Below are 27,904 nucleotides of genomic sequence, written 5' to 3'. Positions count from 1 at the left end.
CACCTTTCTGACCTCCTTAAATCAACATAGACAGTCAAGTAGGGAAACCTTTCTTTCTGCTTTGATGTTCAAACTGCAGGTTCTCCTTTTATCCTTCCTTGTAGAAAAAGAGGATCAAAAATCTGAGTCGGCTGTTTACTTACTGGAAGAGTAGAAAATGTTAATATTTAATTCATGTGTTATTCTAGAATAAGTTCAAGCTAATTGAAGTTTTGTCTCATGATGTAACAGCATTCCACCAATGGGCTTTTCATCAAGTAAAACATAGTAATGTCTTACACACAAAATAAACCAGCCGATGATATATAATGTCCAAAAAGTGGCTTCTCTCCAGGACTAATCCAAGCGCCATCAGTGCCAAACCACTGAAGTGGCCAATTTCATTATATACACGGATTAATTACAGAAAAATGTCCAGAATGTTATGATTTTCAACTGGTCTTCAGTCCACACATTTTTCAGAACATCACATTTCTTTAATCTATAATTTTAAACCGTGCACATGGAACTTTGTACTATTAAGCTGAACTTCTGCTTTTTCTGCCTCAGAGACTAATYGAGATGATTGTTTAGTACACTTTCAACCCCTTCATTCTACTCAAAATTTCTTAATTAATATGTTTAGTTATTAAACTTTCTAAAAAATTAAATTTAGAGTTACAGTATATTAATTTGTAGATTACAGAGTCAACTACATTTATTCACAGGAACAGGATTTTACCGTACATACAGTCACACTGAGATGTATCCGAATGCCTAGAGTAATGCACTGCCAGCGATACTATCAGGACAGTACTATGTTGCAGCTATTGTTGGCTGAGCCATATCAGCTTCAGAAAATTTGTCTCTTTATGAGAAACATCTGTGAACAGAGGATTTCACAGATTTCTAATAATCAGATACTACCATGTAAATAAGTGTGTGTATGAGACCAATGACTTTTTTCAAACAATTGAGGAAGGAAGAGAGGATGAAAGACGAGAAATATCATGGCCCAGCCACAGCATGATTCAGCTCAGAAGCGACCTCAGGACTTCATCAAGTCCAACCTCCTGCTCAAAAGCAGGGTCACCTACCAGAGCAGATCYGCCTCATCAGGACTTTGTCCAGTTGCATCTCTGAAGACCTCCAAGGATGGAGGTGCAACAACCTTGCGCAGCAACCTGCTCCACTGCTTTGCTGTCTTCCGCATGAAGAAGTTGCTCCTCATAAGCAGTATGAGCTTCCTTTATCTCAACTCACACCCTCTGTCTCACATTCTCTCAATACGTATCACTGTGAAAAGCCCGGATCCATCCTCTCAGTGACTGCCCTGTAGGTAGAGGCACGTGGCTCTTGTGTCCATCCTATAGAAGAGAGGGCTTTCAGGGAACAACCCCTGGGCCCTCAGCCTCTCCTCATAGCTGAAGTGCTCCAGCCTTGGCCATCTTCACGGCCCTCTGCTGAACTCACTCCACTTCGTCAGTGTCTTTCTTGCAGCAAGAGGCCCCAAACTCCCCTCAATCGGTAGATTCTGTGCTCCTGGTCCACAGCCCAGGACACTGCTGGCTGTCTTTGCAACCAGCACCCGCTGCTGGTTCACGCTCAGCTTGCTGTCACTGTTGGCCCAGACCCCTTGGGGCCTTCCCAGCAGAGCTGCTCCTTCCTGATCAGTTCCCAGCCAGTATCACTCCTTTCCCAGGGGCAAGATTTCACTTTTATCTTTGTTGATATTTGTAAGGTTTCTGTCAGTCCCTTCGTCCAGCTTATTCAGTTTCTTCTGAGTGGCAGCTCTGACCTCAAGGGTATTGACTAGTTCCCCCCAATTTGGTGTTATCTGGAAACCTGACGAGCATGAGCTACATCACCTTCTCCATGTCACTCAAAGATGTTAAAAGAGGTCCTGTGGTACTCCACTTGTTACTACCCTCCATGTAAAGAATGACCCATTAGTCACTATCCCCTGAGCCTGAGCATCCAAGTTTCTAACCTATCTAATTGTTCACACTTTCATATTGCAACATTTTGATTGGTACACAAGAACATTGCAGGATACTATCAAAAGCTTTGCTCTAGTCACGGTAGGTTACACCCATAAATYCTAGTCATTTCACAGTAGAAGGGTATCAAGTTGGTCAGGCATGACCTTTGCAAATCCCTACTGCTTATTCCTATCTCCAAGAATGCCAACGGTAGCCTAGTGTGCATTAGGAATAGTGTCATCAGCGGGTTGAGGGAGGTGATCCTCCCTCTCCACTCAGCCCTGGTGAGGCCTCAACTCCAGTACTACATCCAATTCTGGGCTCCTCAGTACAACAGCGACATGGAACTGCTGGAAAGAGTCCAGTGTAGGGCTATGAAGATGATCAGAGGACTGCAGCATCTCCCCTGTGAGGAAAGATTGAGAGAGCTGGGCCTGTTTAGCCTGGAGAAGAGAAGACTGAGAGAGGATCTTACCAATGTCCACAAATATCTTAAGTGAGAATGTCAAGAGGATGTGGCCAGACTCTTTTCAGTGGTGCCCAGCAACAGGACAAGAGGAAGTGGGCACAAACTGAAACACAACAGATTACACCTCAATATGAGGAAGAACTTCTTTACTGTGAGAGTGACAGAGCACTGGAACAGGTTGCCACAAGAGGCTGTGGAGTCTCCTTCTCTGGAGATATTCAAAACCCATCTGGATGTGATCCTGTGCAGTGTTCTCTAGGTGACCCTGCTTGAGCAGGGTGGTTGGACTAGATCTCCAGAGGTCCCTTCCAACCTCAACCATTCTGTGATTCTGTGATTCTTCTCTCCCATGTGCTCACCAAATATGTTCTTGTTCCATGATTTTTTTCTCCCAGGGACCAAATTAAGGCCACTCAGTCTGCAGCTCCCCAGGTTGGCCTTCTCCAGTTACCCAAAAGCTTCCCAACTCTCCACGATCTTTTAAAAGATGATAGAGAATAACGTTGAAAAGACTCTCATCACGCCTGGATGTAGCCCAACAAACCCCATGGATTTATATGGGTGAAGCAATCTCTCTCTGTCTCAATTCTCATCCACTGCTGAGAGCTCCTCTCCCCCTTGAAGCGTAGCTCTAGCTGCAAACAGGAGTACACGAAACTTTGTTGAAGACGACTGAGGCAAAGAAGGCACTGAGTACCTTAGCCTTATTTGAGCCCACTGTCACTAAACTACCTGCTCTATTCAACAAGCCCATCTTCTCCTTGCTCAGCCTTTTTATAACTAGTAGAGCAGCAAAGGCTCGTCATCTTGCCCTTGATGCCCTTTGCAAGACTGAACTCCAGCTGAGCTCATGCTTTCCTAAAAGCATCCCTTCATGCCTGGGCAGTGTTTSTAAATTGCTCCTCAGCAGCCCATCCCTGCACTTCCACAACGTGCACACTCTCCACCTTGTTTAGCTCTTTAAGCTGAGAGAAAATTGATCAATTTTGCTGTTTTTTCCTGCTAGTTTAACAATGGCTTACTAAACAGATAGATGAGCATCACAGCCATGAAATGGGTGGAATCACAGCAGTACCAACTTATATCAATGCAAATTATCATGAAAAAGCAACAATTTTTCAGGATACTTGCCTCCCACTATACCAAAATCAAAAAAAAAAAAAAATCCACAAAAACAAAAAAAACACAGCATCAGTTTCAGAAGTTCAGACTAATGGTGCCAAAGGACAACAGACATACTGCAGCTTTCACCAGCTACAGGAAGTGAAGACATGGACATATTTTCTACCATATCGCAGGGAACAAGAATGCTAATTTCAGGAAGAGAATATATTAAAAATACTGACTTTTCTGAGTAATGCCTATTCCTGTTATATTTTGCAAGATATCTGAAATGTGATCCTGATCATTGATCCAGTATGTAATGCCCCACAGAGACAAAATATGGTTTTAGGATACAAGCAGCCTCAATTTCACTTAAGATACCTTATCTGTCCCTTCCCCTCTGAATGTCTAGGATTATCAAATATAAGGACACTGGTAGAATTCAGGTTGCCTAAATATCAGATTATTTCTTAACATTGATGTACTGTGATGTTGCACTGATAAAGGAAGTATGAAAATTAGTCAGCAAATTAAACCCACGGAAGTATGGTATATAACAGATCATTAACACCTGCCAACAGAGTACTAAAAGAGTATATGTACTGACATTAACAATAATTTCAGAGTAGGAACATCCTTCTGCATCCAGAGAAAAGATAATCTATCAAGCTGTTGTGTTACAGCTTTAGATAGGCAGTCAGAGATTTGCAAGTTTTTTTTTAAGTACAGGGCACAAAAACAGTTGTTTCAGTGACAAATATATGAATGTATTTTATTTGGCAACCAATTTTCTATATGTTTCCATCTTTAGAGAACAAAGAAAATCCTTTTGAGCAAGAATTGGTGAATTTTCAACACTGATTACCCATCTAAAAGGTTACATGAAAAAGAATTTGATAAGGTAAGGAGCACAGCATCTATCCATTCAGTTTGTAAAGACTAAACTCAGAAGGCAGATATGACTTCAAAATTGTTCTCTGAGACTCATATTAAAGCCGTTTCAGCTACTAGTTCTAAACTAATCAGCAAGATGCCAAAAACATTCTCATTTGGCAAGACAATATCTGTGATGTTTAGGTACAAAGAATATATTCAAACAATGTTATAATGGTTGAAGAAAACCCAAACTCCTAAGGTGGTAAGTAGGATAAAATATCATGATTACAGATGAAGCTTAGYAATCAAAATAGTACATACACGCTGGCAGACAGCTGGAACAACATTGGCACAGTGTGAAATGCAGTCATCATTCACAGTTTTCCTTTTTCACWAGAGCAGCCCCAGGAAAATGTACCTAATTTCCACTCTTGTGGCATGCTAGTTTGTAGGGTTCCAGTGTGAACTGGATTAAAAATGGACAAGGATGCCACCGCTAGTATAGATGAGCATGACAATACAAATATGTCAACAACAAAAAAGGACAAGGAGTCTGTCCAATTTAAACAAGGCTTGAGATTTAACAGGAGAAAAATATGAAGACTTGAATGTTGGCAAGAACAATTTAGTGAGGACTTAATTTGGCTAGAACCCAAAATCTAAAGATATCTTTTTAGTACAGCTTGAAAGCATCTTTAGGAAGGGGGAAAGCAAAACATGGATTCCTACAGAGCTCTTAAACAAACTTCAGGTACTGGCATTAAACTAATACTTGATTCTGTATAAGCAGGAAGCTTATACATGTGTTAAAACATTGCAACGTCCATTCACCACATTTACTTAAGCCATCTTGGGTCTTTTATGCATGTCTAGTCTTATAATTATTCTGATTTTAAAAACACAAAACAGAGACCATAACTACCTTCACTTTGCATAGCTAGCATAGAGCAATCTTAAGAAAATGAATGCATTATTATTGTTTTAAAAATAATGAGCAGAAACAGAGCTCTGCCTATTTTATTAAGTATTTACTTGGAAGAGGTTGCCTCTGCTAACACGACAGATTAGACTCACATTCTTACTTCACTTTAGCAACAATATCAACATTTTACTGTACACAAAGCTAGTTTTAGTAAAGAGCCATTCTTAGAGTCAGCTTCTTTTTTTATGTCAATAGTCTTAACCAAAGCACAGAACGCTATAGACTATATGCTGTACTCTGCACACATTAGCAGATACACTTTCCATTAGCATTAAGAATTTTGAATTTATTATTTACCAATATTTGCATTATTAAAGGTTCAAAAATAAAGKACTCAAAAACACTGGAGTTAAGTTTACTAGTGACTTTACACACTTGCAAATCTCAGTGACCAGAAAAGCACAAAATTGCGGGGGAAAAAAAAAGCAACCTTACTTGCAACTAAGTCCATTTCTGTCCATCCCTCAAGTCTTTTGGATTTTTTATCGTTAATTCTCTCCCTCTTGCCTCTCTCTTGTCCTTTCAATGGACTATTTTACCTCTTGGTTCATATTCTTCAACCTAAAGGCCCATGATGTGGCTATTTCCTGTCATTGCACTGTCTACTCTATTAACGCACTATACTCCTTTCCACCCAGCACCTACTTGTGCACATCCTATTCATGGTAAGTGATAAGTCTGCTTATCAGAATAGAGAATAAYAACTGGCATTAAATACAGCCATCAGATCTATATTTAACCCCATGCATACATCACACAGTATTAAAAGACAGTCAGCAACTATAATATGAATTCTTCCTATATAACTTTAAAGGCAGACAAACTAAAAGGAAATCGACTGCTATACTTTTTCACATTATTATTCTTTATAGGATTAAATGCATTTTGCATAAAACATAGAACTCAATTCATTTAACATGACTCTAGAAAATCTTAGATACATTTTTCACATACATACAGTAGGTCTGCATATTGTCTTTCACCTTTTAGGTAAAAAGAACCTTAGGAAAAYGAGGAAATCACCCCAAACACATTCCTCTTATTGCCTCTTTCCCACTGAAAAATTTGGTGCTGTCAAAACATTTCCTGAAAATCTTTACATTCTTCAGAAGGTTGTGTGGAAGAAGGAGAGAAGGGAAGAGAAGCAAATAGCTTAAAACCTGGGATTTGAGCAAGTTCTTGTTCAAACTTACTTGTCAAAGTATATGGAAGATTTTTCTCYCTCTTCCTCTCTAAAGCAAAGCTCCTACAGACTGTTACAGCACATGGTATGGCCCATGTTAGAATTTGTGCAGATCAACCCCACATACGTAGTGATAAAGGTCAGAAGAATGATTTCCAAAGTCAGAGGAAGATTCAATTGCAGCTCTTAAAAGCTTTGAAAAGCATCTTGAAAAACACATTTTTATTCATGAACAAGTCAACAATTTAGGTTTCTGCACTGGTGAAAACCGCACTATAAAATGCAGTTGTAAGCTGTCATGTTTTGTTTTTCCAAAAGGTTTAGGGATAACATGGAAGAAGATGGAAAACAGCTTTAAACTGTTTGATCAAGAAAGTCAAACTGACTTAGCAGACTTAGGCTAAGTCAACAATTTTAAATAAACAGTTCACTATGATATTACCAGTCTACTTTAACAGAGCACTTACTGGTTTACAGCAACAAATTTGGAATATTATTGTAATGCAGAAGGCAGATAAGCATGATCTGAGATGCTTCCAAAAGAATTCATTTTATACTTGTGTCTTGGTACACACTATCATATGCCATCCAACTACTCTTCTACTACGTGCTCAAAGCTAGAAAAAACAATTGTCAGGACATAAAACAGCAGCCAGCATCTCCTTACATGGTTAAAATTGTCAAGTTTCTGCCTAAATACACAAAACTTAGGAAAGACATTTGTGGTATAACTTTAAACAGGATGCCTAAACAATTTAATGATTTTATGTCCTATTAAACCTAAAAACTGCATGTAAAAAACTCAATACTTATATTCTGTATCCTTTAACTAAATGAGTAATCATGTTATTAGCCAAAGCTAAAGGCATAATCCATTAAAGCTTTCTAATCCTTCAAAACAGAAATTTCACAAGATTATGTACAACTAAATATAAAGTAATTGTTTGAAAAATTAGAGGAGCAATCACAAACTAGAAACTAGAGACTATAGGGGAGAACATGAGGAAGAAGGAGGAATATTCCATCAGAAGAGATTAGAAGATGAGGGAACTTAGCAGAAGTGACAAGTAGATCTTTATTCAACACAGAAATGGAAGGCGGGAGGGCGATCCTAGTTTTCCAACTTCATTAGTCCTCTTTCCATGAAATTGTATAGATCAATTTATATCATATTCTTCCTCCCCCCCAGGCTGTTCCACAAAGAAAGTAGCAGAAAGAAAATACTCTAGCAATGACCTTATTACTCAACCAGAGATTGCACCCTGGATCATCTTCACCATGCAACCTTGCATTATACGTCCACAGAAGCAAGAGAATCATGTACTATCTCTATATATTCTACTACTTCATCAATAATAGGCTATTCGGTATTAACTCACTGTCTGCGTCATCCATCACGATCCCTTTAATTCAACATGACAAATAGGAAAAGCAAAACAATGCAGAAGTTCAATTCTTGCCACAAACTGCTTCAAAGATAGTAAGAACAATAGCTGAGCCATTAATAGAGGAAGGAAATATTTGCTTGACAGTCACCTATAAAGCTGGCTTTCTTCCTCACAAAAATAAAAGCTTAGGATCAAATCAGATTATAACCCCTAARATGACGTCAAGAAAGCGAGGTTTTTCCAAACAAAGCATCAGCGTCAAACTCCACAGGTGGTGTCAGGGGCTCCAAAAATAAAGGTTAAAGAACAGCCATGGAGAATAATGCCTGTAAGACTGTAGTTTGTTAATCCTTTGCTTCGTATGGCACGCACCACTAGGTAAAAATAATTAAAAACGTCTCATTTTTGAGGGACTAACCCGACTCTGTCAGAGTCATGGAGAAGAGCATGGAGATGCCTCACCCCATTTGTCCTGTTGGGATAGACCGTTCGGTAAAGTGAGGAGCTACAATCCTGAGAAGTTCCTATAAGGTTGTAAGACCCAGCAAAAAGCTGCAGCAATACTTCGGTATGAGATAGGCTGGGGAAGAAAACAGTAGTATTTATGGTACAATTTTCCTGAGATCCCCCATATATTCTTTTTTTTCTCCTCTATCAGATTGTAATCTCAGTGCACTGAGTGAACTGCACTGTATTTGCTAAATGACCAACTATTCATTATCAGCCACCATACTGCTTTCAAAGTATTGGCAAAGGCATTACTTTTTGAATGTTGCTGAGATCCTTCTTGGAACACAGAAGGCTAAAGCTACTGTTGAGCAATATCTCAAGTAAAACACCTTGGAGACAACTTACACAAGAAACAAGTCTACAAACCACCAAGAGATGCTTATTAGTGCATCGCTGTCTTGTGAATTGCAGTCTTTCTGTCTTAAGTCCTCCAAACACCTAATTCTTATTCAATTTGACATGGAAAAGCTGCGTGAAAAGCTCAATAACCCTATTATTTAGAACTCATTTTCAGGTCCAAGTTTCAGATTATAAACTCTTAAAAACAGGGAAAATTGTGAAGTTATCTTTCACAAAGGAACCACTGAAATCTACGTAAACTTTAAGTAAAAACACCAAGTAGTACATTCATGTTTTGTTTCTTTTAAGGACTTGATAATTTCATTCTATTTAAAGAGCAGATACACACAGTAATAACGAGAATTAGAAAAATAAAAAAAAACTTCTGGAAATATTCTAGTATCTCAGGTTTTAGGGCTCCCATTATAAAAGTTAAATTACATGAACAGTCGCAAAACACGTATGGATGATCTCCTTTCAACAATTTTGGTTTATTAAAGGATCTAGAGGAGGGAAACAAATCCTTCAAGGACTTGACTCTTTTCTTGGCAGATAAGCAAGGAGCAGACAGGCTTTATCAGAGCTTTGTTTGGACATATTTATTTGGGGACTCAGTTTTAAACTCAGTTTATTATTGAGTCAAAAGCCTTCAAGAGATTTTTAAAAGTTACTTTGGGGAAAAACATAATTGTTGATTCTAATGTTGATGCATGGAACTTGTAAGCAAAGTTTGTTTAGGAGCTATCTAAAGAGAGACCCCTTCCCTTCAAAAGGGGACGTCTTCCATGTATGTATTTCTCTAGCCCACAAATACAGATAAAGGATAGTATTTCAAGAAATAGTTGAATCTTGTTAGAGTTTGATTTCACTCACAGCAAATGCATTTTTTAGGAGTTTCATGCTCTTAACACAGTTGTCAATAGTTAGTTGGATCTATATAAGTCAGCCACTTGGTTGCATTAAAAAAAACAGCATGCACTACGTAAGAAAATTATTATAATGTTGAAAGTATGCATTTTTATACAAGTACCCCCTAATATATATTGAAGACTTAATTTACAGTTTTATTTTAATTATATTATACAAAATATTATTGTGACTGACAGAGGTCAACAATATCTAAATGTTAACTTGTAGGATATGTAGCTTCAAGGAAAGTTTGAAAATACTTCTACACAGTAAATGTAAGCCAAGGACTCAATCTGCCCTGTGGATACATAAGTATGGTATTAGCTAATGCTCTAAATTAACATGCATTAAATTTCCTGGGATGGTTGTTTGGAACATAAGTCCTTCTGGCTGGCAGACAATATTAACAACTTAAGTTTTCAACCAGCTAAAGCTATAAATCTTTAAATGGTTTACATTTTATAGACCTAAATATAGAAGTTTAACATCTTTTTGGGTCAAAGTATTGTAATTCCAAATGTTACAGATTTTCACATAATATGGGTGACGATCATAAGAACTGGCTACTCCTCTTCATAATCCACCTTCAAGGTATAAAGTTGCACACTGGGTATAAATAACATGAGATCATAGGTCTAGCATAGATTTTTATATTCCCCAGCCTGTTCTTTATCTTTATGGTTAATTAATTAAAATTTAAGTTCCCTATAAAACATTTCTTGAAACATTTGCAGTTTCGTATCAATAATTAATTTTGTTTACAGAAATACATATATAAAATCCATTTTCTTGAGATTCTGGAAGGACTATGGAATGGAAGAGCTGGTTACAGAACAACAAAAAAGGTAATACACTAATTCAAAATAGCTCTACAAAGTTATGCCTTCATGGAAATAAGATCTGCCTCTATACTATCTCCAAGACAATGTGTCTGCTATTGGAACAAAGCTATGCATGTGAGGGAACTGGGAAAGAAAGAGAGGTGAACAAGGAAAATATCAAAAGATCTCAAGAAAACATAAAATGCAAGCACCTGTATAATCTGGCAGTTTGCTGGACACTGAAAGGAAAGAGGCCTAGGAATGTGAAACCTTAGATGGAAGGGCATGTGGGAGGGAGAACAAATCAGAAGTAAAAGTCTTTTGGTTTCATTGTCTAAATAAAGTGTTACCTGCAACTAGAGGTAGGTAAATCCTGCCTTAAGAAAAACACTGGAGTCCCCTGAAGAAGTCATAAAGAATACAGGTAACAGCAATTCAAATTAGATATTCTACTTAGATTTCAAAATGACTTCTGAAGAAGTCACTCAACAAAGGCTTTTAACTGAACTAAGCAGCCATGAGATAAGATGGAGATCTTAGCACCAATAAACAGCTAAGTAAAAAGAAAGAAACAAAGGGCAGGAGCAAATGGTCTATTCTTGTCTAAAGAGATGTTACTGCAAATTTACAAAGTCTGTGCTGGAGACTGTGCTGGTGAGCACACAAATGCTCTGGAGAAGTGATCTGGAAAAGAGCTAGAGTTCAAGTTTGCTCAGTTAAGTCATTCAAGGTAATAAAGGTAAGAGACAATGAAGAATTGACAGAAGGATCGTATGGTACTGAGTGACTGTGTAATAAAATAAAATTCAATACAACTAAGTGTAAAGTGACGTACATAGTGGAACACTAAATTGTATAGAAGATGACAGGCTCCAAGCTAATTATTGTTACTCAAGGAAGACTGATTTATGACAGACAGTTCTACAAAAGTATCCATTCAGTGCTTGGCAGTAGTCAAAAGGCAAACCAAACAATTAAGGAAGGGAGAAAGAATGAAAGAAAACATCATGGCCCAGCCATAGAATGATTCAGCTCAGAAGCGACCTCAGGACTTCATCCAGTCCAACCTTCTGCTCAAAAGCAGGGTCACCTACCAGAGCAGACCCGCCTGATCAGGACTTTGTCCACACAGCCCAGGACACTGCTGGCTGTCTTTGCGACCAGCGCCCGCTGCTGGTTCACGCACAGCTTGCTGTCATTCTTGGTCCAGATCCCTGCCTTAGGCCTTCCCAGCAGAGCTGCTCCCTCCCGGTTAGTTCCTAGACGGCATCTCTGCAAGACAGTCTCCCTTCCCAGAAGCAAAGCTCCGCACTCATGTCAAGTTCTCTCAAGTAATCTGTCTCAAACCTCATCCACTGCTCCTCCTTGAACCCTGAATCTCTCTGTACACAGGAGTATGAGAGATCTTGTTGAAGACAACTGAAGCAAAGAACGTATTGAGTACCTTAGCCACCATCACTAAATCATCTGCTTTATTCAGTAACAGGTCCATGTTCTCCTTGCTCATCATTTTATTACTAGTAGAGCAAAGGCTCTTCACTTTGCACTTGATGCCCCTTGCAAGCCTCAACACCAGTTGAGCTCATGCTTTCCTTCACACCTACACAGCGTTTTTAAAGTGCTCTTCAGTAGCCCATCCTAGCACCTCCCTATCCTGCACTTGCATTGGAGGTCTGCCCTAAGTTCCCTGCTTGGCCAAGCAAGTCTCCTGATAGGTATACTATCTCTCTTCCTGAGCCGTTAGATGGACTGTTCTTGCACCCGGAGGATACTGCCAGTTTCCCCAAGCTCCTCTGTCCTTCAGAACAGCCTCCCACAGGTAGTGATCCCACTACCAGTTTCCTAAACAAACCTTAAGTCCAGAGTCTGTACTCTGCTGCTCTCCATTTCTCACTCCCATCAGGTTCTTGAACTCCACTACTTCATAGTCACTACAGTCAGGGCTACCTGTATAACTGCATTCCCAACCAGTTCTTCCTCCTTAGTGAACAGTAGATCCAGTTGTACATCACTTCTGGTGGTCCATTCACTACGTGTACCAAGAAGTTTTCCCTGATACCCTTCAGAAATCTCTGGTTTACTTGCATCCTGCTGTGTTGCCCTTCCAGCAGATGTCATGGTGGTTATTAAAGTGATTAACATGACCCAGGGTCTTCCTGGAGATCTCAGAAGAAGCTTTGTCCATCTCCTCACCTTGATCAGACGATTTGTAACAGACTAACCAGAGTGTCATCTTTATAGATCAGGATCAGAGAAGAAACTGGTAAACTCTCATCTTGTCTCATGAAAGTACTGCACCCATTTGAGTTGCTCCCTCATAAAAAAGGCAACCACTTTCCTCGTCATCTATACTTGTCTTTCCTGAAGAGCCTGGCATGTATCCATGGCAGCATTCTCTGAATTCATAGTCCACCCACATCTTGAATACTTTCCTGGTCCCTCATCTTGGAAGGGAGACCACCAACATGTTAAAACAGAAATATGATGGAAGTCTACAGAACTGTAACAGTAATCAACTTTTAACTATCTGTTCCAAAAGGATAAATGGGGGGGAGGGGAGGAGGCAGTTTTTAATGCCACGTGGAGTACAACTATGCAATTCCTAGCAAATGATCTTATGGATGTAAGACATTTGCAAGGGTTCAGGGAGAGACTAGTACTTAAAAGGGAGGTCCATGGGGGACTACTAACTAAACAAACTGCAACAGGACCAAGAATCCCCTGAGCTAAAAATAGTTGGAGGTTTGGGAATGTTTTAGGAGAGCAGTATCATACATRCTTGTCTTGTTTGTACTCTTCTTTAAACATCCTTTTGTGGAAAGTGTTAAGAGACAGAGCATTCAGCTAAATGTTCTCTTTGCCCAAAGTATAAGAGCCATCATTATGAAAATAACAATATTAGTTTATCTGAAGTGCTTCAGCTTGACAGTGAGTTATTGAAAATAGATATTAAATATTTAGTTTGTTTTATCTCAAAATGTCAGACTGCATCAAGAGTTACAATATGCTGAATTTACTTCTCAAACTTAAAAAAATCCTATCGCATTTCAGTTGCATTTCAGTTTCATCCATGACTTTCTGTAGGTTTAGAGACTTCTGAAGATATCTGTAGAAGCATACAGATTTAACAATTACTGCTAAAAATCTCTTTCATAAAGCTTATGTACAAAAAATACTCAATATTACAAATTAGATTTCACTAGACAAGTTGCCGTATTCATATTCATTTTCCTATTAAAAATATTCTTTAAAAAAATAAGGTGGCTTCTTCTATTTAAGTGAAACAAAAATTCCTCTACATAGTTCATTGAACTAAGCTATTACTTCAAGACAGCAGTCAGCTCTATTTATACATAAAAACAGAGTAACAGCACAAATATTGGCTGTAGTAGGTAAAGTAACCCCAAAACAGATGCAACTGCATCCACATCAGGCCTTTCCACATTCTCAAGTTCTCTTCTCTATTACTCATTCCTTTTTTCACCCTACTCAGCCAAACATCTCCTTGCAGCTATTCTAGTAAGTATTCCATGACTGAGGGCATCTCATTTCCTTTACCTACACTGTCAGCTACTGCCTATCATTTGCATATGTTACTTTTAATATAAAAGTTTGCTCCACATCCATAATCCAATTTTCACAGGCTTTTAGGCATCTACAACTGTCAGGGAAGTCAGCTTGAGCTGCAGGCATTCAAGTTGTTCAGAGACTCAACCCCTTGTCTTCAACAAGTTTTAATAAGAGATATTTATTTTGAAGTTTCACTTATACTATAGTATTTACTACTCTTCAACCAGACATATGCATGAACATGTTTAGATATGCAATAAATAAGTAATGCTCAAACATACCTCATTCAGTGGCCTAAACCTCCCAGGAAAACAACACTGAGATGCTGTGTACTTAGGAAACTCACCTAACATTAAATCCAAGAAAGAGTATATACAGGTAATCAAAGAAGGTTCTTACCTGAATGACAGCACTAAACCAGCATGTGTTGCCAACATTCTTTAATCCTACTGGACAGTTGTCTTGCCGCTTTCGATCATAAGGGTTTGGAGAGTCACTCCACACCTCTGGATGCGTCCTCTTTAAACTTGCTTTATTTTCTGCAATACTGGCTTCTAGAACTCTTCAGAACAGAAGGGAGGGAAAAATGTGAGAAAAAGCAAAAGACATTTTAAAACATCTCTAGTGGTATCATAATTATAACATCTGATTTTTTTTGTTGCTGAGCTTTTTTTTAAAGCAGATATATGTGCAATAATATTTCTTCAAAAATAAGATGCTGTTTTACTTGTAGATATATTTCAGCAATTCTGTACCTTTTGGAAAAGAGTATCAATGAGTGAGCTAGAAACTCTCCTATGAGAGCACTAGGTACAAGCACCATGTCTATAAGAAGTCAGTTATTTAAGATCCAGATTCAAATAGGATGGACAACAAATCTGAGGCAACATTTCTAGTCTGTTACACAGCGTTTTCACCTACAGATATTCTTAGTGCTATGTAAAACACAAAGTAACCAATACTCATTTTACTCATAGGAAACCAAAGTCAACTAGGTAACTTTCAAAAAGAAAGGAACTGAGCTTTTTATTTTCCATTTCTGCATCTTATATCACTGTATTAATTGCTTTACATAGCAAGTAATTACTTTGAGCMATGGAAAAAATATACCCTCACAATTTTTAAGTAGTCACCCTACAAATTAATGGTATACTACACTGCTTGCAGGAAAAGTATTCCTACATGATTCACCCAGAAAGTTCTTATTTCACATGATATTAAGATTTGATAGGTGTTTTACTCCCAAACTTAAGCTTCACTCAACACAGTACCTCAGAACACATCCTTAACCTGGTGACAAAGCACAGCTAAAAGGTAACTTGCAGTAGCCAGGTATTCTAAGTAGGAAGTTATACATGGATACACTAAAGGCACAGAACAAATACTCTAACTGATAAGCAAATCTGTCTGGCTTGGGGACAGCTGACAAGGTGACTGTCTACAACTATTCAGTTAGACTATTATACAAATAGCTGAGCTGCTGTTGAGCCACCAAGTTCACCCAGCATAGGATTTCAGGAGTTGCATGACAAGCACTTAAGTTGTCTGTGTAATCTGAAGGGTCATCTTCATCTGCTCTAGACCAACTAAACATCAGAGAGAGGCAGTTTCAGGATGGTCTTTAAATAAAATTTCTGAAGGACAAGGTTTGAACATCTTAACAACAACAACAAAAATCATCAAAAAACCCACATCATGTATCATTGTTTCCCAAATGCAYGCTTTCATTTCAAACTGTCCCTCTCAAATCAGCAAAAAGGTGTCTTACAAGACTTGCAAGAGCTATGAAGCATTATGTGAACCTACTGCAGATCAACTGCTTTGGTGAACATACTGATTTGCTATTATTATATATTTTGAAAAAAACAAGAATATTCAGAATTTAATAGTCCATTTGATATAAATATGTTTGTTACAAAAGATCTTGGAATTACCTTTGGATTAGTCAAACTATTCATTATTGACAGATACACTTGCAAATAGCACATCCTTTTCCAAAAGGCATTGAAAGTACCTATATAATACTCAAAGACTTTGTGCTCTCTTACTGCTGTTCAGTAGAGATCACTGACATTTCTTCAAACAATGCGTAGTGATGTAATCTGACTCTTTACTCTTACACACTGGTCATCTAAAACCTAGGAAGGTAATGTTATCATTGCCAGTGTAACTGCTTTGATAGTACAAGTTAGCTGATGATACATTAAAAGTGAATTCAAAACAAGTATCTCACACATTTAAAATAACATCCAGAGAGAATGATCTAAACTCTAGTTTAAAGTAAATTGAAGGGAACTTTAAAACTGAAAGGCTTTGATAGACTAGAACACACTTAGAATATTATTCTAACAGGATTATGGCATATATACAAGGTTGTTCGTGCAGCCTAGGAAAAGATGGCCAGGGTAGGCCAATGCRTTTTTCTAGGCAGCTTTTTCCAGCAGAGTTCTGCTAAGCCCCATCTGCAAATCAGCTTGGATCCTCGAGAGAAAAATAGAAAGGAAACTTGAGTTACCAAACTAAGGAGATTGCTTTTCTGGCACAGGAAACCATCATAGGCCCTCATACCTCACATAGAAGTAGAGCCCAAGAGTAGTGGCATTTATCAATTTAATTACTTATTAAAATGTCTCTTATTAAAATGCCTCCCTTGTGTTTGCTTTCATATTTCTGTAACAGGAGAGGGATTTCCTCTTCCTTGAGAACTTCATCTCAAATTCATTTTCATGTTTTAATAAAGTATTTAGTTCTTATAGCTTCATGAGATTCTTTCCCCGCAAAAAAGAACCAGTTCCTGAGAAAAGTTTTCTTATCACATTATCTCTCCTCTGAGAGCATGTGCCATACCTATACACCTTGTAAATCAAATTCACTTTCAGCTACAACAATAGCTGTGATGCAATCAAAAATAAAAGTGAGTATATTAAACAGGAACCTAATGATCAGCTCAAAAGCTGCCCAGTAGGAATGTATTCTCCAGTAGAGTGAGTACCCCCACTTCTCTTAGGCTATTATATCACTACAGCCCAAACAATGTGATTTGGGAGGTTATCTTAAAAAAGTATCTTACTAATGAGTTGTTCTTTTGTTGTTCAAATAAGTACCTTTACAGAAAGTTAGTACAAGGGTTTGGCAATCCTGATCAAGCAGCCAAAATACACTCTTCAAGATCATCAACAGAGAGCGCAGTAGGAATCACTAGTAACAGAGCCATAAGCTGTGCATGGGATATGGCTTGTCTCTGACATCATGGGACAAGAGGCTTCCCCACCTCCTCGTGGCAGAAACCTGTTTAGAGACTAACTTTCAAGTGAGGGTTAGCTAATGCCACCCTTGGCTTGGGATTCAGCGTTTTCTTTCTCTTGCTAACAAGATGGGCATAGCTAAACAGCTTTCCAGAGCTCCTTGCATGGAGTTAACCAGACAATGTAATAAACCTAGGGTAAAATCAGTCCATAGCACGAAATACAGCCAAGTTATTTTGAGGAAGTCCATGAAGCATACTGAAGAGAAGTCACTCTGGCAGGCTACTTGGCAAAAAAAGAACAGGGAAAAATCTGCATATCATAGTGGTCTTATAGCTGGACATCCAGAAGTCCCCCAACTCTACCTCTCTCTCCAGTTTCACCTTTTATCTGCATAGATAATGCAGCGCGGAGTCCCCAGCAGTTTCAGTGACCACGCAAAGAAAATGCCCAGGTGTTGTATTCACCAAGTATGGACTCTCATTCAAACATGGACACTGCTGTAGACACAACGCACATCCTCAGCTAATTYCTCTCTTCAGTTATGTTACTGGTCTTCCCAGATAACCCCTATCTGGCCATTTTCATTCTGCTTCAATCCATGAATAGCATTATTAATAGGAAAAGTTTTTTCATATTAGTAAGTGCACTGAACATCATATATGTATCACGAAGAGACTTACAGAGGGAACACTAAAAGCTTCAAACATTCCACGCATGAGATGTATAGCTTGGACACTCTTGGACATTTCAGCTACACTCCTCAACATCTACGCAGTAATCAGATTTGACCCCACTAGAGTAGCACATTATATTCAGCAAAGCAATTATATTCAGGAAGAGGATTTCCACATCCATGCAACATTAAATACACATGTCAAGAAATGCTAATAATGTTCCCTGAGAAACTTTAACAAAATCAGTGCAAATTAGGTTCTAAACCCCTACATGTATCATTGAAAAAAATCTCCTATTTCAAAAATTTAAATATGCACACATCCTAATTTACTAAAAATGAAAGATTTCCATGCTTGAATTGACTTATTGAGCTCCTATTTGATTTCTGCTTCTTATTTAACTTAGAAMAACAAGTAAACTACTGCAGCTTGACTTGTTTACAGCCACTGTGTTATACTTTTTGTTTTTAGAAGTCTAACATGCACACTGTTTTTTATTGGAATGCCAACATTCTTCTGTGGGGTGTTACAGAAAGTGATTAAAAAAAAAATCTGAAGTCAATCCTTAAGAAAAACTGACCAAATGATATAAATACAGGAAATTCAGAATTCTTGCTCTGAACCATTCAGAAATAATTTGCTATCAACTCAAGGCATATCTTGATAAGTAACTGAGTTGATTAATACATCAGTGCTCCCAAAAATCCAGATTCTYTCTCTTCTCTGCCTCCATCCACAAAAGCAAAGTCCTATTCCCTTTCTTATGCCACAACAGTCCTTGAATCCTGTAGTAAATATTTTTGTTTGGGTGTATGAACTGGATTGGCCCAACAAACACTGCAAAGAATACTAGAGCAAGAAAAAGAGATGCAGAATGGGGTACAGGCCATATCCCTGCTGGTAGCAACAAGCTCCAAAATAGGCACACATCTTGTGTAATTGTGCCATCAAATATACATCTCTAATATCGCTTCATCAAAAACAAGACCAAAATTTTCTCTGTAGATAACTGAATAGAGTGACTATGTATGGGGGGGAGGCATATTACTTCACAATTTTTTGCAACCTGGAAAAAAAAMCAAACACATAAATTAAGTAGAGTATTTGGTTATGGAGTAGGTAGATAAGACTAAAAAGGACTTTTTAGTCTGAGAAGTGGAAAGCGTAAGGCAACTGGAAAAAACCTAAAGCCTCAAGGCTCACATGAAGTGAGCACAGCAGAGGCAGTCAAAAAAGTCTGGGAAGAAAAAAAAAAGGAAAAAGTGTTCCTAACCCAGAAATAGGTCTGTCTCCCTGAGCTGCCGTCTAAACCACAATGCTGTAATTATGAGAGTTCTGGCCTTCACAGAGGAGCACACAGAGCTGAACTTCCGAACCAAAACGGGACAGAACTTCTACTATAATCTTGTACACCAGGCATATACTGAGGTCTTAGAAAAAACAACGCTTAAAAATCTTTTTCCAACTATTAATGAGAATATAAAGGCCTCTCATTCCACTTTTCTTTCCTAAACATGTTCTCCTACACTCAAATAATGAGATGAATTTTGTCACAAATGTAAGAAGGCACAATTTGTTGGTATGTTTACTCTCACAACTAGTACTCTTGTTTTTCAAAAGAAAAAAGAAAATTATAGTGAATAACATAACAGAAAGAGAGATTCTCAGATGTGGGCTTTTCTGCAAGGCCATTCAGTCTGTCAGACACAGGGAACTGGGCAAAAAGAATTATTGCTGTGAGCCTTCCATACCTAAATCAGTCTTTTTTAAATTAGTCGTTTACAAACAGGCAGTACTTAACCTGTCAACATAAGAATCAAATCAATGCCAAGCTGCAAGTATTTCATAAGTATTTTTACATTTACACATAAACATACACTGTAAGAAGCCATTGTAAGTTATTGTCAAATCTGATCAAACGTTAACTTACAAATTCTTACACCCTCAAGTTATAAAACTCTAAGTTAAAAAGTTAGCTTCACTTAAAACTTATAAAATCTGTTAAACAGGTTAATAACATACTTTATCAGCTAAAATATAGCAGTTGCTCTTAGTGAACTCAAGTCATAGCAGTACTATCCCCTTCCCCAACCTCAGCCTTATCATAGATTTAGGAAAGTGTTATTGTAAAATGAACAATGAAAAAAGGGGATAAAGACCGTACTAGCTTCTTAATTGTATTTTGCTTTCATCACTTTTTACCCAATACACAACAGAATCTTTCAGTTTTAGGTCCTATTTAAATATGATCATATATTCTCCATGTCCATCCACTTCCTCAATGTTAAAAAAATACATGAGTATGAAACATACTATTAACTCCTAGCCCAAAGGTAATAAACTATTTTCCTGTGTAGAACATACAATATATTAAAGCAACATCCTGAAGCCAGGCATATCAGCAGCATAAGTGAAAACAAACAAGTTATTTTTTGTTAAATTAAAAAAAAATCATTAAAAAGCAATACAGGCCAATCTCCAACTCTTTAATTTTAATTTCTGCTTTATATAAGTTGTTTTGTTTACCTGCTAATGGCTTGTTCCTCATCTGTTATTCCAGTCTCCCTGAATGCCCTGTTTGATTCCTCCAAACTCAAGGCAATTGCCCTCTGAAGATCATCTTTATCATCTCCAGTGAGATCAATCACATCTGAAAAGCAAAACTATCTTTCTCAAAATTAAAAGTGAAACAGAATGAAAGGTAAGTCTTACTGTAGAGGACACAGAACCCATGGGGATTGCTAAACTGCATTCAAGTCCATCCTTCTGGTAGCCTGCTTTCTTCCAATGACTAGCTGTGCAAATTGCTCCCTTCCATCTCAAGGTCAGTAAGAATCTCATCAGCTTGCTCTTGCTAAGATATGACTGAAAACAGCCTTCCTTTTTCCTGAGGATCTTAATTTTCATAAAGCTATGGGCCAAATTTACAAATCCGTAGTTTCTGAAAGCCACTTTAGAGCAATGCATTTTAATGTGTTACTTCAGCTAGCATGATCAGTTGCTCCCAGGATACACATGATGAAAACAACTTTCTCATAAAAAGGGTATCTTCACTGAGCATAGTTATTCTCCTTCCTTACGGAGAAATGTGTACTGAATTTGCCCAAAATACAGACAGAAGCCCCAAATCCTACAAATATTTCTGTACATTAGTAAAGGCAAATAGTTTTACACAGTTTTATAACATACGGGAGAGTTCCTGACTTAATCTACTTCTTTTCTATTCTATTTGCATGTTCATTTTCTGAAGAGATTTAAATATACATTTAAATCCAATTTGTCTACTAGAAACATCCCATCTAAACAGCAGAATTAAGAAAACAAAGTCAAAATAAGGATCCATGCTTCAGTAAGTAAGGAATGCTGGGTGGGCTCCTAACTGGGTAATAAAGATGAAAACAAGCCTATTTCTTACATCTTCTCCAACAGTAATCTAAAGAATCAGATGCTGATATTCCCTGTAAGCCTCCCTGTTTCCTGCACACAACAACATTCCCTCTTCTGAATAAACAGGAATTTCATTATTCGCATCGCACTGCTAAACTAATCGTTCCTCAGTCAGGCACAGCTACGCTTTCCAAAGCGGTCAGGGCCAACAGGAAAACTTTCAAAAGAGCCAAGGTCTTTGGTTATCATAACTCCCGGGGCCAAAAATCTCATTTTGCAAGTCAGCCAAACAGAAAGAGAGAGGAAAGTGCATAACTGACCTTTATGTGCAATGTTAGACAGACAAACACACACGCAGTGTGCTGGTATCTTGCCATTTTCATTGCATCTCCTCCAAGGGCAAAGTTTACCCCGAAGAACTATTAAAAGGATAACTCCCCAGCCTGCAGTCTTAACATTAGAAATTAAAAGACTGTGGAAGAAAGAAGAAATGGATTCACAACTGGTGGCTGCTCACAAAAAGAGAGATGAGCAGCATGCTTGCATTTCTCCTCCCACTGGCCAGCTCAATAACTCATTCCCAAAGAGCTTCTCTTTTTAGCTTCTGACTTTTCTCCTGGATGGCCTGACTCACTGTAGGGCCAGCATTCATTATTTCCCTGGACTTACTTGGCTGTGATATTTCTCACTGGATCAAAATAAAATACTGAACGTATGATACAACCATCATCTCCATAGCTACATATTAAGAGCAAACAGGACCACTTGTAGTCACAAAAAGACTGATACTGAAGAGAAGTTGTAAAAGAAACTTTTCTGTTAACACTAGCATCTTCAAAAATTACTCTTTCCTCACTTCCACATAATAATGCTGTTTTGTTGAATTTCAATTTAATTTAGTGAGCCCTTAAACAAAGCAACCTTACCTGTAAAGTCAACTATCACGATCTGGAAGTATGAAACAACACTATGACTAGAGAAGCACCAGGACTTTATGTATTTTATTCTTATTTTTCTATAGTCAGCTCAGATCTTTCAGCATTTCAGAATGATACTTCAACTCAAGATGCCTGAAATTCTCCTTCAAAAGCACTGAAGGAATTATGAGAGGGACCAGCAGAAGTCACACCCATAGCAGCTTTGATATATGAGCTGTCACGTGTTGAGAACAACGTAGGGTYGGCCTAACATACCACCACAATTCAGCTTGCATGAAAATATGGCTTTGTTCTGCAACATGACAGCAGAAGCAAGGGTAGAAAGGCCAGCAGTGATGATGGCATTGTGTAGCTTCACATATTATGTATTAGGCATTAGAAATTTATCACTATAGCTTATGTCTAATTTTCTATCCATTTGCAAGTATTCACACACAAATGCTGCATCTCCACTGGAGACCTCTTGTTTTTCTGAAAGTAGTAATAGCAGTCACAACTGAAGATGGAGTAAGCTTCAATTTAACAGCCAAACACACTAGCAATGGAACTATGGGATTACTCTGATSATTTACTTTCAGAGGAAAAAGATCCCTTCAGCTAGTCTCTTTTTAGCTAAGTGATGAAACTCTCATATTGTGATAACAAGAAAGCTAGATTAAAAGGTGGAGTCCTTTATATGGTGAGTATTTTGCGGAAAGACTCACAAACTAGCTGAAAATTTGGCTAACAAAAGCTCCCACTGCTATCCAAACCAACATACACACCAAAAAAAAAACAAATCCAACAAGCACTTTCATTTAATTAGACAATGTCTTTGCACTGCCCTAGCTTCTTAATCTTTATTAATCTGTATCACCACCCTATGTGTTCAGAATTTTATTACCATTCATATTGTCAGCAATCCTATTATTTTAAAATTAAAAATCAAAATCCTCAACTTCAGCTTTCTTTCAGAAATAAGTCAACAAAACAGCTTCTATACCATGCTAGGACTCTGGAGTAGATGTTATAGGATTCTCTTTATAAATATTCTTTTCACATATGCAGTGTCCTCAACTGGCATAAAAAAAGATGATATGGTGAAGACCTTCTACCACATGTGATCAGTGTAATTAATTCATGTCATGGAGGGTTCACCTACCGTAACTTATGTCATAAGAATAAATTTCTAAGTATCAGATGATCCAGGGTAACTGACTGAGCTCTTAGTTTGCAACAAATGTGAAATAAAATGGTTTGGATATTTAAGATACTGTATTTTAGATCTTGTTGGCTGTATTTGGAGCTGATGCAAGGTCTTTTTCAGCATCAGCTGACCCAGTAACTCATTAAGCTGCAAGAGCTTACATATRTCTTGAATCCTATGCATAAAGAGGAGATCCCAAAGAACTCATAACAGAAGTGACATAGTTGCGTTCCTAGCATTTGATTAGAGATAGCACAAAGGTACTTTTACTACCTGAAATTCATGTAGTGATTTTTTAAGCTCATGTTTCATAAATTCTTATATGGGAAAATGATTTTTAACTGAAAAGCAGAATGTCCAGTTTTCAAGCAGTTACTTTACAAGTGTAATGATTTTTGCCTTCTCTCAAGATTGATAACAAATTCAACCCTAAGCTGATAATAAATTCAACTCTAAGCTGTATTTTTCAATATTTACTTCATTGGGATTGTATAGTGCCCATGCCAGTGTTTATTTTACAGCAATTAGTAGTAGAATTCATCCACAAAACTCATCTATTGAAGTTTCCCATCTGATCAACTGATTTCTGTGTTTAATTTCTGAGTATGGGGGGGCAGCAGGGATAATTTCTACCCAAAGTATTTATCAGACATGCATATGAGGTCAGAGTAGATTACTTTTTCTTTTATAAAAAAAGACAAACAATTACTTGCCCATTAAGTTTCCTGTAATAGGCTGAACAATACAACTCACAGAAGTATCATGAATAATGCCACATTTCCAAATCTACTGTGTTATAACTTAGGAATGTTGATTTTGTTATACCCCTCATTTAGGCTGAATAACCCCGTAGTTCCCAAAAGCTTGTCCTCATAAAGGCACCTCTTACTGTAAATCAGATAGCTGTCTGCATATTTTTAAAGCAAGCCATAACTACAAAACAAACAAAAAATTCATTTCTAACAAAAAAAAAGAACTGATAAATTGCTCAAAATGTGGCTAACCACATTCATGACGTTTATTCAACTAAAATTAATAGGTAGAATTAATAAGCTGTTTTGCTAAAAGCAATATTTTTATTTTACAGCATATTAAACTACAATGTGTACTTCTGGTACATAAGATCCAGAGAGTTTAATATCCTTTGTAGTTATAGAAAAGCAAGYAAGTTGTATATTTGTCACAAGTTTCAATGTACAAGTATATATAATACAGGTATACACATTGGGTGAGCACACACGTGCGCATGTATCTTCTTTTCTTAAAAACCTTCTAGCAGTGTGCTTATTTAGGAAGTTTGTATCATTTCGTCCTTGGCAATTATCTTTGTCATTAGAATAATTACAGTATTATTGACCTGTTAYTTGTATGAGGAGGAGGTAGAGGGTAGGAACTTCAAACATAATAGACTGGGAAATTCAGCATGAGGGACAGATCTGAAGTAGCAATTGAACACAGGGACCAGCAATAACCACCCACAGTGACGCAACTGCTGGCACAGGAAAAGGAAAACAAAGGGGCAAGCCTGATGGGTTCAAGGGATAGTTGCCAAGTTTGGGAAGACAACAGCAAGACTACAATTTCAAAACATCAACACTGGGGGTGTGTGGGGGGGGGAATCAAGACATTAAGATTACATCACCTATTACTAGCAGAGCTATCCTATAGTCTACTCTGGAATGTTAAACTTCATGGTGGAAATGAGTTCCTGTGTCTAGATTTAAAAGAATGCTGCTTATGCCAATTTGGGCAAAAAGTGAAGGGGGTGAGAGAGAATATACCACATCCCAGTAGTTGCTTAGCCAAACCAAACAGCTCTGATGAAACCTGCCTATAGAGAAAGAGCTAGCAATTGTTAGCCATGGCTATCCTACAGGAAATTCCTCATCTCAGCTGCACTTAACTCTTACAATGTCCAAGGATGCTAACACTTTAAGCTGACTATTCTCATGCTAACAGAAATGGGAAGGTGACAGGTAGTCATGGAACAAAGGAGGAAGTGAACCAGCAAGATTAGAGGAGGACATCAAGGCACAGGACTCCTGACATTTTGCAGCAGGGATCCTGCCATATCAGTTGGAGAGAGTCCTAGGAATCAGGATAGGAGATGACAGAAATAATCCCTGAAACAGCAAGAAGTGTTATGAAGACATACAGGGGTATATGAGTTCGGTAAGGCAACAGAAGAAATTGGTGTCAAATTCTACTCATAAACCTCAAACAATGAAACATAGCTGAAGAATGAGGCCTGACTGGGACTTGTGCCAAAAAGATCTGGGAGCTACAGCTGACGCATGTTCAACTTGCAATTCTCACAATCATAGTGTTAAAGGAAATAAAAAGCGTTATACTGAGGTATATCAGTATATCAACAGAATATTATACACRCATTTAGAAGGAGTTGTTCATTTTTCTTAACACTGTTAGGACTCAGCTGGAGTCCATTCTTGTTTTGAGTGTTGCAGTTCAAGAGAGAGGCAGAACAATTAATAAGGATTCAGAACTGGGTTCCTATGCCAAGATTTAAAGGAATATCATATACGTCGGTTTGAGAAAAAAAATGGATGGTGGGAGGGGAAAAGAGCAACAGAGCAAATGAAGTGGCAACAGGTATAGAAAAATGAGTCAGACACTGAAAAAATGTGGGCTGCTTGATCTAAAACTGAGAAAACTGAGGGGAAGTCATGACATACAGTATTTAACCATGCAACATTTCTGCAAAGACAAAAGGAACAAACTGTACGCTCCAATGACGGGGAATAAAACAGACTAAAGCGCTTAACTGGAAGTGAGAGGGAATTAGGTAGACATTAGGAGTAGCTTTCTCAGAATAAGGACAGTGAAGCACCAAAACAAATTGCTTTATAAGCTTTTTCAGAAACTCTAGAAGGCAAGGGTTTTTAAAATATAGCTTACATAAACATGAGTTAGGAAGGGTTAAGATGCATTTAAGCCTGGCCTTGTGGGAGGCAGCTGACTAAATGTTTTTTCGAAACCTATGCAAAGGACTCAAATTCTAGGAACAGGAAGATATAAAAAGCCAGGCTCCAAGAAGCAACGAAGTCTACAATCCTAGCTGGTGTGTGGCATTTTACAGATACATTATACTACACCCTTAACAAAGGGCTTCAAGTCTTTTGCCTTTGCAGTGGAATGTGCAATTGCAGAGACTCATTTAGTGTTTGTGAAAAAGAATTTTCACATTCTCTGAGTTTTCAAAAGAAGGGTGGGAGGGAATTTGTCTTGACAGCTCTTTCATTCAAAGACAATACTTTTTCTAAAATACACATCTTCCCTTCATTCTGTTGCTTCTTTTTCCTGCTGCAACCGGATTCTGTAAGTTTCTCAAATAAAGAGAAGGAAACTGATATATGTTTAGCAAAGCAATTGTTCTGTTCTGCAGCCAAAATAGATTGAGCTACAACAAATGAAAARCTACGTTTCAAGGCAAAGAACTGTGTAAGTGTAAATACTGAAAAGTACTGCTAAAATTTCTTCTCTTGTTTTGCTTTGAATACTGTGCCTAGGATTTATGCAACTAGGCAGAGTATTAAGGTGATCTTTGATTAAAAGGTGTGCACATGTACATTACAATTCTTAACATTAAAGCACTTTTCTCACTAATAGACTGTAGTACAAAAAGAGAGAGTAACGCCACCTTTGTAAAAGGATCAAATCATAGRATSAGTAARRTTGGAAGGGACCTCTGGAGATCATCTAGTCCAACACCGCTGCTCAATGAGGGTCACCGAGAGCACGTTAGACAGGGTTGCATCCAGGYGGGCTTTGAAGATCTCCAGAGAAGGAGACTCCACARCCTCTCCRGGCAACCTGGTCCAGGCCTCCATCACTCTCACAATGAAGAAATTCCCCCTCACGGTCAGGCGGAACTGCCTGTGCCTCAATTTCTGCCCATTGCCTCTTGTCCTRTCACACGGGACAACTGAAAAGTTTGTTCCCATCTAACCTATGCACCACTCTCAACATGAAAAAGTTGTGCTTGCAGGTGTGCTTGCATATGCTGTTTTGAACAGGCAAAAAGGCAGGTGTCCTGAAAAATAGATTGCACAAGTCAGCCTTTGATTTTAAGAGAGGACTACATCTATATGCAAAGTTTATTAATAGTTTTTGCAACCACTGAAATGTTGCATTTGCTAATAATTGCTAGAAACTAGGTAAAGGCTGCTTCTGTTGAGTAGTTTGGATTTCCTTGTACTTCCTTACATGCTGAATGCAACTTTAGTGCTCAAGCAACTATATGACCATTGTCAGTTTTTTGAAGATACAGTGCACAATCCAGGCTAACAGCTGATTTTTAAGGTATGACATGCTGTTAGACACACACGTATTTTATCCCTT

At 38.0% G+C, this 27,904-nt stretch overlaps 1 protein-coding gene across 1 annotated transcript in view; it reads right to left on the bottom strand.

The window, feature by feature from the left end:
* The window catches only part of USP25 (ubiquitin specific peptidase 25), a 97,091-nt gene that overhangs the window by 45,956 nt on the left and 23,231 nt on the right, over nt 1–27,904 (bottom strand). Inside the window, exons 5-6 of the mRNA XM_085318909.1 lie at nt 20,561–20,684; nt 14,512–14,674 (exon numbers count right to left, since the gene is read on the bottom strand). Coding sequence (XP_085175035.1) covers nt 14,512–14,674; nt 20,561–20,684 — 287 coding nt within the window. The remainder of the gene's footprint in view (nt 1–14,511; nt 14,675–20,560; nt 20,685–27,904) is intronic.

The sequence above is a fragment of the Rhea americana genome, unplaced genomic scaffold (genome assembly GCF_003343005.1).
Source record: "Rhea americana isolate MKP2758 unplaced genomic scaffold, rheAme1 scaffold_56, whole genome shotgun sequence".
Lineage (NCBI taxonomy): Eukaryota > Metazoa > Chordata > Aves > Rheiformes > Rheidae > Rhea > Rhea americana.
The sequence above is the reverse complement of the archived record's forward strand: the minus strand, read 5'-3'. Positions and strand labels throughout refer to the sequence as shown.